General features: G+C 36.5%; 1 protein-coding gene across 1 annotated transcript; it reads right to left on the bottom strand.

The window, feature by feature from the left end:
- Positions 1-1,439: 1,439 nt before the first annotated feature.
- On the bottom strand, positions 1,440-13,877 carry nlk1 (nemo-like kinase, type 1). The gene is made up of 12 exons (XM_048207784.1): positions 13,630-13,877; positions 10,814-11,122; positions 10,477-10,606; positions 10,295-10,350; positions 9,351-9,457; positions 8,019-8,104; positions 7,726-7,935; positions 7,084-7,185; positions 6,883-6,969; positions 6,005-6,203; positions 5,806-5,899; positions 1,440-3,808 (listed from the first exon to the last, which is right to left on the bottom strand). The coding sequence occupies exons 2-12, from the start codon at positions 11,119-11,121 to the stop codon at positions 3,760-3,762; spliced, it is 1,428 nt and encodes a 475-aa protein (XP_048063741.1). The 5' UTR covers position 11,122; positions 13,630-13,877; the 3' UTR covers positions 1,440-3,759.
- Between the last annotated feature and the right edge of the window lie 332 nt (positions 13,878-14,209).

Here is a 14,209-nt window from a genome sequence, read left to right as displayed (position 1 = left end):
CGACGTCTCTTCATTGTTTCAGCAGTCCGTGTACTAAACATGCAGAATTATCAATATTTTGCTCACATAATTATTATTGTTCGCCCAATACACGCGTACAGATTGTAAGGTTTTTTTAAAAACGGGGGTGATGACATGAATAGCTGCCTATTTACTCCATCTACATATCTGATAATATTTTGTATAGCTACATTAAAAAAAAAAAAATCTGTGATAAAAAGATACATACTACCAATACATAATAAAACATTTAATTGCCTTAAAACGCTATCTTACTAAGCAAATTCATTACATATATTACTTTTGTTAACAAAATATACAGTTCCTGATATGACAGAATGTTGGTATGCAGCACAAATTAGTCTTTCACATCATAACTGTAATTATATTTCTACTTTTATAATATATTAAATTGTGTCTGATGAAGACCTGTTATTCGAAACGTTGCATTATTTAAGAAATTATTTATTAGAGCTGTTATTTTCAGTGTGCGGACTTCACATTTCTTTTTTCATTACTTTTATAATATGCAATATTCCTGATGGGAAAGATGGTTAGATCTAAGCTCTCACCAGTAATGTGTACATAAGCAAAGTCTTTTTTTATATATAAATAACTGTGTGAATTGAAAATTTTCATTTATACATCAAACCCCTGGAGCCTACAAAATACATTTGCCAAAAATACTCCAGGAGACTCCTGCAATCTGTATCTACTTTTTTTTTTTGGTCTGGAAGGCAATATGCATATGGAAATTTTATGGAGATATGGTCACAACAAGGCAAGGTATCCTAAGCCATGGTTACTTCAGGGAAAAGTGAAATAAAGCTTGCACATATACTTAAATCAAGTGAACCAGGTGCAGATTCTGACATACATATGGCTTTACAAATCTAAAAACTTGTGTACATATACATTTAGGATGAAACATACACAAAGCCTTGTATACATGAGGCCCTTGGTCATAAGGATTTTATTTTTTTTAAGAGTCTGCTGACTTGTTACCAGTTTCCTATATTTAAGTTTGTCATATGAAACTATTCTAGAAGATCCTCCTTGAACAAACATGTTTATAAATAACAATTAATTAATGTGCCATGATCAACTGACTACCAAACTATTTTTTAGTAGATCTTTTAAAAACCACTTAAATTTAAAGTCACAATGAAATCAAAGTATTGTGACATACGTTTTTTTTTTTTTTTTTTTTTTTTAAACAAGGTAAAAAAAAAAAAAAAAAACCATGCACAAATTGTTCACAAAATAAGCTCTACAATATGCATTTAGAAAATAGAGAATTTTCATTTCATGCTGAAATAGTTGCAAAAAAACCCCACATGAACATTAAAACCTCTTCAAATCTTTGTAAATGAAATATAGGTATGTCCTTGAACTGGAATGCAATTGTGTTGACAAGCCAATAAGATGCAGAGGCAAGGTTTCCAGTGTCTGTCTCTTTAATGTCTATTTTATCCAAATCCACTTCTCTTTTTTTTCTCCTTAAAAACTTCAAGTATTTGTTGGGAACACAAAGTCCAAAAACATTTTTTCTTCTAAAATGCAAAGACAAAAAAGAAAGAAAAAAAAAATCTAATAAAACAGATAACAAGAAATAATAACCATCTTAAAAACAACTTTTCAATCATATTATCAAAGCCATAATAGTCATTAACACGAATATCAAGTTTTCAGTTTCATCTTAAAAATGTCTAACATCTATTATCCTACGACTAAAGGAAATTCACCATTTACTAAAAAAAAAAAGAAAAAAGAAAAAAAAAAAAGAAGTTAACTTTCTGCTTGGCAGTCGGTTAAGATGAAAATGACTAAACCAATCCACTGATCTTCATTCCAGTCACTATTTTGCTAGTTTTTCTACCAACACAATAGCAAAAGTGGTCAATAAAAACAACAACTTAAACAAAAAAAAAATAAAACCATAACCTAAAAGAATTGGTCACAATACATGAAAACAAAACCTAAAAAGAACATGTTCCTATAATAAAATTAAATAGCAACAGCACATTTAAAAAGTTTCTAAAATAAAACTCCTAATGCACTGCAATTTGCAAATCCAAGTGAAGTCCATACACACATGCACTGAGAGACATTATTGATGAGGAACAGCCTTGATGCATCCAATCGTGCCCTGCGCTTTTGTTGCCACCTGCTGGTAGGAGGCAAACATTTACAGTACTGGGCATTTGAGTATTCAGCCTTCTGCAATAAACCCAGAGAGCACCAACAACTGCTTGTATACAGTAACTCTGCCTGGATCCACGTCTACAGTGTCTACAGTCTAGTCCATATTGTATAATATGAAACCTGAGCTCTAGACTTGTTACTTTTACAAATGAGTCAGGGAGGTATTACACAAAACAGCAGCTTTTTTTCCCCAACAAGCATCTAAAACTCACCCATCAGCCATCGTCCCAACAATCCCTCGCTCTGAAGGAAAAAGAAAAGCAGATCGATTCAGAAACAATTCAGGGAGAGATTGCCGCCCAGTGGAGCAGCTTCGCACACACTTGGCGTCATTTGGCTGCATTACAGTACTTTTTTTGATATATGATTGGGTTCAGTCTATACACACACACAAGCCCAGTGAACTGAGGGCCAGTTGAGGTAATGAAATATTCAAAAAGGTACAACACTGCACAATCCCTAAACTCGCCGAAACCGCACAGTTTTTAAAAACACGCACGGACCAGATGGCTCGCTCATGCCGACATGAAACCCACACACCTGGTCCACCTAACACAAACACCGAACAAGTTGGACAAGACGACAATAAATTAAAAAGCGAAATTAAATAAATACGATTCAATCCATTTTCTCTGCCTACAGAGCCTCGCCCAATCAGAGAGCAGGATACTGATATCAATCTCGTTTGGTCCTAGGAGGGGGGAGGGGGAGGAGGAGGGCCGGGACCTTTGGGAAGATGCTTCAGGCGGGAACAGCACAGTACCTACGTTCCTCAGATAAAAATGTACGTCCATCGGCACACGAGACGCCATCACCCCTATACAGCATTCTAATACAACTCTAAAACTAATGCATTTGCTCAAGGATCATTTGCACAGGATGCTTCATAAGAAATATTGAGGAAACTACATTACATGAAAATAACAGTACGGGAAAAATATCTTAGAGAAAGTAATCGTGATATCGAACAGAAAGCATTCAGTTGAATGAGGAAGCAGTAACAAAGAAAGAAGACTCGAGAAGAACTTTTGGTTATCGGAATTTTAAGAATAAAACCTAAGAACCCGCAAAAGGAACACAGTGATAAAAGTCTATCGACAGAATTTGGAGGTACACCACAGATTAAAGATGGCCGCGTGGGTGATGCTGTGGACTTGTGGGCACTGTCATCTCATCTGTTAGTAAGATCACGGTCAGCGCAGTCTTGTGATTTGCATTATTCCAGATATCTGTATTGCACAACATTGACGTTGGCTCATTTAGTCAAAATTCAACAAAATTCCATGAGATTTTCTTTTCTTTTTTTTTCTTTTTTTTCCTGTGGAAAACTCTATTTCCCATAATCCTCAAGCACACAGTCAGTATAAAACTGTTCTCAGCAGCATCAGAAGCATTATTCATCAGTGTTGTGAAAGTGGAACTGGAAAAGATGTTTTTCTGAGAAACTCTCTTGGAAAGAGTGCTGAGAATGCGTTCAAAAGCATGTGATCCTTCAGACATCTCCAACGCAAGCTTGCTCCTATGATCCACATTTCCCAGAATCCACCTCATCCCTCATCTCTCTTCTTTTCTTGATACTTTTGACGAATGCCATGCTGTGGATCTGATATAGAAATAAAGAAAAAGAAAGACTTAGGACAGCAAAAGAAACATTTAGTTAGTTCACCCAAAAAATTTCAATTCTCCCCCTCATGTCGTTCCAAACCCGTAAGTCTTCGGAACACAAATGAAGATATTTTAGATAAAATCTGAAATTTCTGTCCCTCCATTGACAGCTATGCAGCTACCACTTCGACACTTCAAAACGTTCATAAAGAGATCGAAAAACTAATCCATGTGAATTGAGTGGTTTTGTCCAAATTTCACACTATCAATTTATATTTAGGCATTTATTCTCATATAAACATTCATCAACGCACAAATCAGTTATGCTCAAACAAGCTTGCGTGACATGCGAGAACCAATGAGGTTTATTCTCGCGCATCAAGCAAGTTCAGTTGAGCTTTTGTTCGTGTTCGCTGATCAAAGTTTATATGTGAATAAAAACCTAAATTCAATCTGTTCATCATATAAAGTGATCCAGTCTCTTTAGAAAATTTGGTCTAAAACGCAATTCATATGGATTAGTTTTACCATCTCTTTATGAACTTATTGAAGCATCAAAGTGGTACTGGCGTGGACTGTCGATGGAGGGAAAGAAATCTCACAGATTTCATTAAAAATATCTTCATTTGTGTTCTGAAGATGAACAGAAGTCTTAAGGTGATGATACACGGGGCAACTTTTTGAGCAATATTGCTGGGCAATGTTGCCGTCAACGGGCAACCTGATGAGACACAGGGCAACTAATTAGGGCAACGGACAGTTGGCAGCAACCAATCAGAGAGGAGCATATCTATTGCCAACCCAATAAATACCTTACTATAAACACTTATAGGCACTTTATTTCAACTTTTCAAATATTTTCTTCATTTTTATTAAAAATAAATGCCTTTCCGATCAGATTTGTGATAGGAAAAGGGAAAAGAGCGAGTTCAGCAAAAGGCGGATTCGAACCTGCATCGATCGCATTAAAAGCTACATACATGTACATACGCCCTACAGCCTACGCTACTACAGACATTAAACTAACTCCGTCTTTTTAGTATTTAACTGAAAACATTCGATGGCTTAATTACAGCTTACACGCATTACTTTGGACAGTTGTTGGTATTTTACGCATTATATGAGGTAAATTCCCTGTTTTGGGTTGACGCATGACAACTTACTAGCATAAAAAGGTATAAGTTCACACTCTTTTTCTCCACTCCGCTGCCGGTGAGACGCCACCATCTTGTTTGAATTTTTTCTGAAATCTCCGAACCGGTCACGTGATCAGCTGCTAACATTCTGATTGGAGGATCTCAAAAAATTGCCCACGACCGATCTAACGAATCCAGATATAAATTTGTTGCTCATTCTCAGTGGGAAAGTGCCCAAGCAACATTGCTCGGCTACATTGCCCGGCAACATTGCTCAAAAAGTTGCCCCGTGTATCATCACCTTTACAGGTTTGGGACAACATGAGGGGGAATAATTAATGACAAAACATATGATTCACAAATTAATTGCTAAGTTTAACCATCATAGAGTGAAAGTTTATCAGTTTCTTTATTAATTTACACATTCAAGTGATTTTAAACCATTTGAACGCAAGAATAGGTGAAAGAGAACTTGATTGTGCACATAGCCGCACACACCCGAAGCGAGCGCACATAGAGAGGCGCGTTTCAGATAGCGAACACATTCCTCTTTCGCGTCTCTTTGCGCTTGATCTTTGGACACATACACACAAAATTTTGTTAAAATACCCTTCTCTGCAAGTATTCTCATAAACATAGTCAGTTATATTTTTTAAATTATTTTTTTTTTTTTAGAGAGGCCACCCTGCTTTTTAGATATCGGTATTAGCACCAGACATTTAAAAATACAACAACAATAGTAAATCTTATAGCTAAGCAGAACTATATGAATGAGTAAATACTACATCAATGTCATTGTTCATTTTGAGTGAATGTATCTGAAAAAGGTTTGTCAGAAAACGCATATCCTTGTACTGACCTAATGAAGGTTTTAAAGGCTGCACTCTGGGGATTGATGCACAAAGGCACTCGTTTGCCTTGCTGGTGCTCCGTTATAAAACGATGGATGAGCTCTGAGATGAACAGAGAAAACGGGTCATCAAAATAGGTCCTTCATGTCAAAAGAAGATGAGGTTTAATATTATAACAAAGGGCCAGAGTGATAAAAAGAGTGTCACCTTTGCCCTGCCAGACAGAGTGCATGCTCTGCTCATAGTTGTGGCTGAAAGGTCGATCCGCAGGCGGCTCGAAGTCTCGGGTGTACACCCTCCCGCTGGGCACTGAGTAACAGCACTTACACATGCAGGTGTGGTAACGCAGACGACCCTCGTCCAAATACGGATGAGACAGAGCATCGCTGCCCGAGATGCGTTTGGCCTATAGATGGAGACATACAGAATAATAATTATAACAACAACAGTCATTTTCACTATAAAATAATATATGAATACAAAATAACTAGAATTTTATATAAAAGAACATGAAGTTTACATTACAATTCAAAGGTCTGAGGTCAGTAAGATTTTTATTTTCTATTTTTTAAAGAAATTAATACTTATATTCAGCATGGACACATTAAATTGATCAAAAGTGACATTTCTAAGTAAAGACATTTATAATGTTGATTTCTATTTCTAAATGTTGTTCTTTTAAACAATTCAAACAATTCTGAAAAAAATGCATCATTAATAAGAGTAAAAATATATTAAAATGGAAAACGTATTAATTGTAATATTTCACAATATTACTATCAAATAAAAGCAGCCTATGTGAGCATAAGAAACTTTCCCCCCAAAAAATCTTCTTAGATCATTTTACTTTTATTCAATGATGATAATGATTCACTATATTCTAATTACTCTAATTCGTTTATTTATATATTTAGTATTCATTATTACAAAAAGCATTTTGTGAAAAAAAAAGTTTTGTGAGAGTCAAGCATTTAAGGAAGAATGTTATGATATGTATATTGACTAAAATGAACTATTATTTTAAGTGTAGGCTATTAAAAAAATTACCACAAAAAGATTTGTCAAAATGTATACATCATACTCACTGGATCAAAAACTAGCATGCGGCACAAAAGATGAACAGCTTCATGTGTCGCCCCATCTGACAACATGTACAGAACAGACAATGATGGCTAAGGGAGAAAAAACACAAAGTAGAAAGTTAGAACATTGCATTTGATTTGAGGATATATTCAAGCATTACATTTTTAAAGACTAATAAGTCATTGGAAGAGAGGGTACAGAACTGGTTTGTGGGGTCCTCTAAGAATGTGCGCTCGGGCTCCTTCACACGCAGACGCCATGGCAGAAAGAGGAGGAGTCCCGAGAAGATCAGTGATCAGATCCAACTGAGAAAAAGAGAGGAGGAGAAACTGAGCGAGGGAGGTTTCAAAATCAAGTTAACAAAATAAATTACATTTTAGAAAGATTTTATTGTATATTAAAGATGGCCCTTTATTATACAGTACCATTTAAAATTATGTAGTCTCTTATGCTCACCAAGAGTGCATTTATTCGATGAAAAATACAGTATATACAGTATAAACTAATATTGTGAAATGATTACAATTTAAAATAAAATTTATTTTATGTCTATGAAGGCAAAGCTGAATTTTCAGCATCATTACTCCAGTCTTCCATGTCACATGATCCTTCAGAAATCACTCTGATTTGATGCTCAAAAAACATTTATTATTATTAGAAATGTTGGCAGTTGTGCTGCTTGATATTTGTGTAATTTGATATTTGAGACATTTCAAAAGAGCAGCATTTATTTGACAAGGTGAAAGTCACTTTTGATCAATTTAATGCATCCTTTCAGATTAAAAGTATAAAAAAAATGTAATGTTACTGGCTCCAAGCTTTTGAACGGTAGCGTATGTCATTACCTGTTGTATGGGGCTCTGAGCCTGGAAAAGAATGCGCCGGCCCAGCAGCTCAGCAAAGATGCAGCCTACAGACCAGACATCTATAGCTGAAGTGTAATGCTGGCATCCCATAAGAACCTCCGGAGCACGGTAATACTGCGTCACCACCTCCTGGGTCATGTGACGAGAAGGATCTGGCTCCTCCACTCGTGCCAGGCCGAAGTCACAAATCTAAATGAGAAGGAAAAGTGCCATTTCTCATTTTGCCATTATTATTTGACTGAGTACATTTGAGCACATGTGCAGTGTGCTACCTTAAGCAGACAGTTGCTGTTGACCAGCAGGTTCCCTGGTTTGATGTCTCTGTGCAGAATGCCTGCAGAGTGCAGGTACTTCAGCCCTGAAAGACAGAGAGAGGACGCCTCATTAAGGACATCAATAGGAGGAACAATACTAACATATCACACTACATGAGCAAACACCAACTTCTGACTAGGAAACCCAAGACTTCCTGCACTTGCTAATACTAACACCCATGTTATTAAAGGTGCTGTGTCTCCACAAGCTTGGTTGTACAAAACAAAAATTGTGTCATGGATAAAGTTGGAAGGCAGGCATGGAAAACAAATCCTCCTAAAAAGGGAAAATGCAGAAAGAAAAAAGGAGGATCTGACTCTTTTTCATATTAATAAAAAGACCCCTAAAAGTTATTACCTTATTTCACATCAAGTAAAGAAAATAAATTTATTTATTTGCCAAGCAAAATGTAATTTTATGGGGCTCTGAGCCTGGAAAAGAATGCGCCGGCCCAGCAACTCAGCAAAGATGCAGCCTACAGACCAGACAAATATTATATTATATTATATTATATTATATTATATTATATTATATTATATTATATTATATTATATACACACACACATACATTATATATATAAAATTACATTTTGCTTGGCGCATATATATATATATATGTTACAAAAGATTTCTATTTCCAATAAATGATGTTCTTTTGAACTTTCTATCCAAGAATCATGAAAACAGGGTTTTCACAAAAATAATAAGTAGCACAACTGTTTTTAACATTGAATCATCATATTAGATTAATTTTTGCCATCACAGGAATAAATTATATTTTAAAATTATATTAAAATAAAAAACAAAGGTTTTAAAACGTAATAATAATATTTCACAATATTACTGCTTCGATGTACTTTTGATCAAATAAATGCAACCTTGCTAAGTATTAGAGATGCTTAAAATATCTTTTAAAATATATTTCCAATCCAAAACTTTAAGAGTATAATACCATTAATATTAGTATTGTCATATCTACTTCAGATTCATTATAAACAAACAGTCTCAGCAGAAGATTCATTTGACTCCTCCAGCAATGAGTCAAAACTGCCTCAAACAAGATTAACAGTTCAGTAGGATTTTGTTAACAAATTTTATTTTCAGAACATAAGATTAAAGTTTTCTAGGCCGATTACAAGGTCAAACATAATCCCATTCTGCAAGACAGGCACAAAACATACCAAACTCTCATCTGTCCTGATTAAATACTCCTGATCCCCAAAATAAAAAAAACATATATTTTTTTTTAAATTATAATCCCAAAGTAACATATGGCCATGTGAACTCACCCCTGAGTATCTGGTAGAGGAACACCTTGATGTGATCGGTGGTGAGAGGCTGAGGGGAAACGATGACTTTATGTAGGTCACTCTGCATGAGCTCAGTGATCACGTATCTACAGCACAGACCCAGTTAAGATCATAACTGACCTGCAAAACATCTACAGACACAATAGCAACTTCTACCATCAGAGCACAAGATGGAAACTAGCAGGGGGGAAAAAAAAAAATAAAATATCAGCACATTATTTTATATCATCAATGGCATGTGAATTGAAAAAATCTAGCCATACATCTGTTAAATATATTAACACAGTTAGTTTTCCAACTGGCAAATAACAGGTTTATTTACTCGCCAAAGCTAATTTTCACTTGCATGTGGTGCTTGGCGAGGTGTTCATTTTGGATGCAAACCAGGATATTCATAACAAATTAATTTGTTATGTGCAAAAAAGCTTCACATTATGCTGCACTGGAGTTAAACATGCTAGACAGAAAAAATTGTATTGTAAGACTACAATTTCCGACTCACATATACAAGTTACACTATACTAATATAGCAAGTTGCTCTGAAAACAACTAAACTCTTTATACTGTAAACTGTAATATTTACTCCAGTTCTGACCTGGCATTACTCCATGTTTATGCTGCTTTATGTTTTCAATGTAAAAAAGTATGATTTTTGGATAATGCATCAAAAAAAAAAAAAAAAAGGCTTTATTAAGTTATATTCACAACTTTGGATTTAAACATAGCTAGTGATAGAATGCAAATACATACACTGTGGTATAACGTTATACCAGATGGAACATGGCATTTACAGTCACCTACTACTAACGGAGGTAAGCCAATTACTTAATCCCATTATTACATAGGCATGAATAGAAATAATAAATAAAGAGAAAAGATTCAGAGGGGAAGAGATTTAGGCGAAATGTGGGTCTGAAGGATACATCTCCTCAAAGCAGTCGATTTGTGGAGGTTGGAGAATGTCAAGGGCAGACAACACCTGCCAAAGCAAATTCCCATCATTACAAAAAACAAACAAATTCTAAAACTCTGCAAAAACACTCATACACTGACCAACCAATCAATGCATGAATGCATGATTCCCTTTTCAGCCCGCAAAACTCACGTTGTCATGTTTAAAGAAACACAGCATCCGGAGTTCCCTGAACACACGTTTGCAGGAGACCAGGTTCTGGAAGACATTCGGCATTTTCTTCAGAGCCACCTTTCGCCCATCCCGAGGGTCCGTCACAGACCTACCAAAGCAATGCAACAGGGTAGCTAGATGTTAACATTACTGAAGAAAATGTGAGTGTGTAATATATAAAACCACTGTTTAAAAGTTTGGGGTCAATGAGATTTAATTTTAAAATGGATTAAAATATAAAAGAAACTTCTTTAGAGTGCCTACATGGACAGACAGTCATCATAAATCAGCGTGATTGGACAACAGCAGGACTTACCAGACCACCCCAAACGCACCATAACCGATAGGTCGATCTGGTTCCATTTCAGCTGGACTTGGAACCTCACTTGCTGGGTTACTGTGAGGTTGCGGGATGGCCGCCCCTCCGCCTGCGCTGCCCCCGAGAGATGCCGGGTGCCTGGGAGTCCCAGCTGGTGCGTTGGGTCCAGTGGGATTTGGTGTTGCACTGAGGCCCGTTGAGGTAGTGCCGGTCGTGGTGTTGACACAAAAATACTTGTGGCCTAAATCTGATCCAGGGAACAAGTTACCACACACTGTCGGCCGAGTGGATCCATGGAACGCCATCCTAGAACAAACACAGGTGAGAAATGATCATTCAAGGGATGGTCCACCAATTCTGCCATCATTTACTCACCCTCACGTTGTACCAAACCTGTATGCATTTCTTTCTTCTGCTGAACACAAAATAAGATATTTTGAAGAATGTTGACAACCAAGCAATTTCAGTTTGCTACTGACTTTGTATTTTTTGTCCATACAATAGAAATCAATGGGAATCAAATCTGTTTGGTTACCAACATTCTTCAAAATGTCTTCTCCACAGAGGAAAGTCAGTAATACATGAGGGTGAGTAAATGGCCATTTTCATTTTTGGGTGAACAATCCCTTTAAATTGATTTTACTATTTAACTACACTGCGACAGTAGGTAAATAAAATCACAAATTTCTAAATTATTCTAAATTTCTAAGTGACATATTACCAAAAACAACAACAAAACATTCTGTCATCATTTACTCATACTCGTACCTGTTATTTTTTAATGGAAGACAAATGGAACAAAACAGGCTCTACATGAAATTTTATTAATGTAAAATATGTAACCATTAGACACATTGCTACATCGGTTCTCATGTTTGTCAAAATTGAACAACAAAATTGAAATCTCATTATGTGGGATGGAAAATGACAATCAAAATGCACGGGGTAGTTTCTCCCCAGTGAATTTAAAGGGTTAGTTCACCCAAAAATGAAAATTCTGTCATTAATTACTCACCCTCATGCCGTTCCACACCCGTAAGACCTACGTTCATCTTCAGAACACAAATTAAGATATTTTTGATGAAATCCGATGGCTCAGTTTGGCCTCTATTGCCCGCAATGTCACCGAAACTCTCAAGATCCATAAAAGGTACTAAAAACTTATTTAAATCAGTTCATGTGACTACAGTGGTTCTACTTTAATACTATAATAAGGACTTTTCAACAACATCTAGTGATGGGTGAGTTCAAAACACTGCTTCTTGAAGCTATGAAGCTTTAATATGAATATTTAGGTGCATTCACACCACCTCGTCATTCCAGTAATTACGAGATTCTAGCTTGTAAAAAGTGTTCACGTCCTCGTAGAGCTCGTAATTACAGCTTGTAAGCTGGGAGTTTTCTGAAATGTAGCATGTGGCCGCTGTAGATTCATTTAGGCATCGATAGTGGTGCCATAGAAACTGTTTTTTTTTTGGTGCACAAAGCATTTGACGCTTTATAATATTGAAGTAGAGCCACTGAACTCACATGAACTGTTTTAAATATGTTTTTAGTACCTTTATGGATCTTGAGAGGTTCGGTGACATTGCTGGCTATGGAGGCCTCACTGAGCCATCGGATTTCATCAAAAATATCTTAATTTGTGTTCTGAAGATGAACGAAGGTCTTACAGGTGTGGAACGACATGTGGGTGAGTAATTAATGACAGAATTTTAATTTTTGGGTGAACTAATCCTTTAAGCCTTATAATTTAGCTTGTTCCTCACACCAAGTTATCATATTCCTTCAGAAGACTTTGGAATATACCGTATGAGTTGTATGGACTACTTTTATGGTGTTTGTGTCATTTTGGGGGCTTAACATTCGGGGTCACATGCAGGTTTGTAATGACATGAAGTGTGTAAATAAATAATGACAATTTTTTTTTTAGATATATTAATCTTAAATGTATATATTATACACATATTTGACTATTCCTTTCAGCATCATTGTTTGAACAGCCTTTATGGCAATACGGTAGTATGTTATGGTACATTAAAGGTAAAAACTTCCTCAGCAAATAACCAGCCCAACATGAATTAAGTTACAATGAAGAACTATAAATAAAGTAAAACTGGCAAATATTAGGCAAAACAAACAAATTGTCTTGGAGTCAGTGTTCAGTTGCAGTGCATCCGCATTGCAACACCGCAGATCAATCAGAAACATTACTTGACCAAATGCATGCCAAAGGTTGATGTACTTTAATCATGTGCTCGCTCGGTGGCCTGACAGCACCTTCATCGATAACATCGGTGAAGCAAAAATAAGAAATAAAAAGGGCTTGCAACACGTCTGGAAAGTTAGCATCAGTTTTGTTCCTCATCTTTGTTCGCAAGCTGCTCTTTCCTCTATATATCCAAGCTAACAAGCTACGCTGCAATGACACAACTCGTTACAAGGTTAATATTTAAGCTGCTACAAGCCATTCCACACACCAGCAGTCTGCCAACACATATCTCAATCTTCTACACGTTTTGTTTTAATTTCACATAATTCTCAAGCCAGTTAACTCTAATATAATGCAGCTAATACGACCTCACCAGCTGTTACCTCTGGCTAGCTGGCTAATTAATCTGCTCCGTGACCTATATATTATGTTTGTATGCACAAATGATGCTTTCAGAGCGAAAATGACAACATAAAGTGAGTATAATCACTCCTAATGCACCAAGAAAGGGAAACGCGAGCTGTAAGTCGTGATGAAGGCTGATAATGTAGGTTTATTGGCTACAGTTGTTTGTAAAGTTAGCTTTAGCTCGGCGGCTAACCTCTCGGAGCTGATGGCAGCGGCGGCGGCGGCGGAGCTCAAATCTTCATGACGGATGCTGCGGGTCGCAGCGCTCTCCCTGCATTTCTACTCGCTTTAAATCCTTCTGCTTCTGCTGCTGATCCCAAACCTGAACTGTCTCGCCGTGTTCCTCTTTCTCTGATCTGGAAATCAGCTGTTGGAAATAGCGGTAGTGAGGGAGAAGGAGGAGTTGAGAGAGGGGGATGGAGTGAAAGAAAAGAGGGATGAGTGTATGGGGGAGGGGAGGACCACCGGTGTAAACAATGCGAGAGACGCAGTTTAACCGTTCACTCGTGTCTTGTGTTAATAATACATTCACTGCGCCGAATAGGGTGCAAAATACAGAGCCTGAAACTTTTAAAAATTAAGCTTTATTCTCAGAGATTTACTATAATTTTAGACTGTCTAAATAATACCCTTTTAATACCCTTATTTGTGTGATGCTATATTTTGTCTTGCAAAAATTGGGGTAACAGGGTTGATACAGTTAATAGCCTACTAAAATTTGTGTAAAAACTGGGAAATATTATTTGCATGTTTTCCTTCCTAGCTATACTGCC

The sequence above is a fragment of the Megalobrama amblycephala genome, linkage group LG1 (genome assembly GCF_018812025.1).
Source record: "Megalobrama amblycephala isolate DHTTF-2021 linkage group LG1, ASM1881202v1, whole genome shotgun sequence".
Classification (NCBI taxonomy): Eukaryota; Metazoa; Chordata; class Actinopteri; order Cypriniformes; family Xenocyprididae; genus Megalobrama; species Megalobrama amblycephala.
Note: the sequence above shows the minus strand (reverse complement) of the source record. Positions and strands in the feature narration are given on the sequence as shown.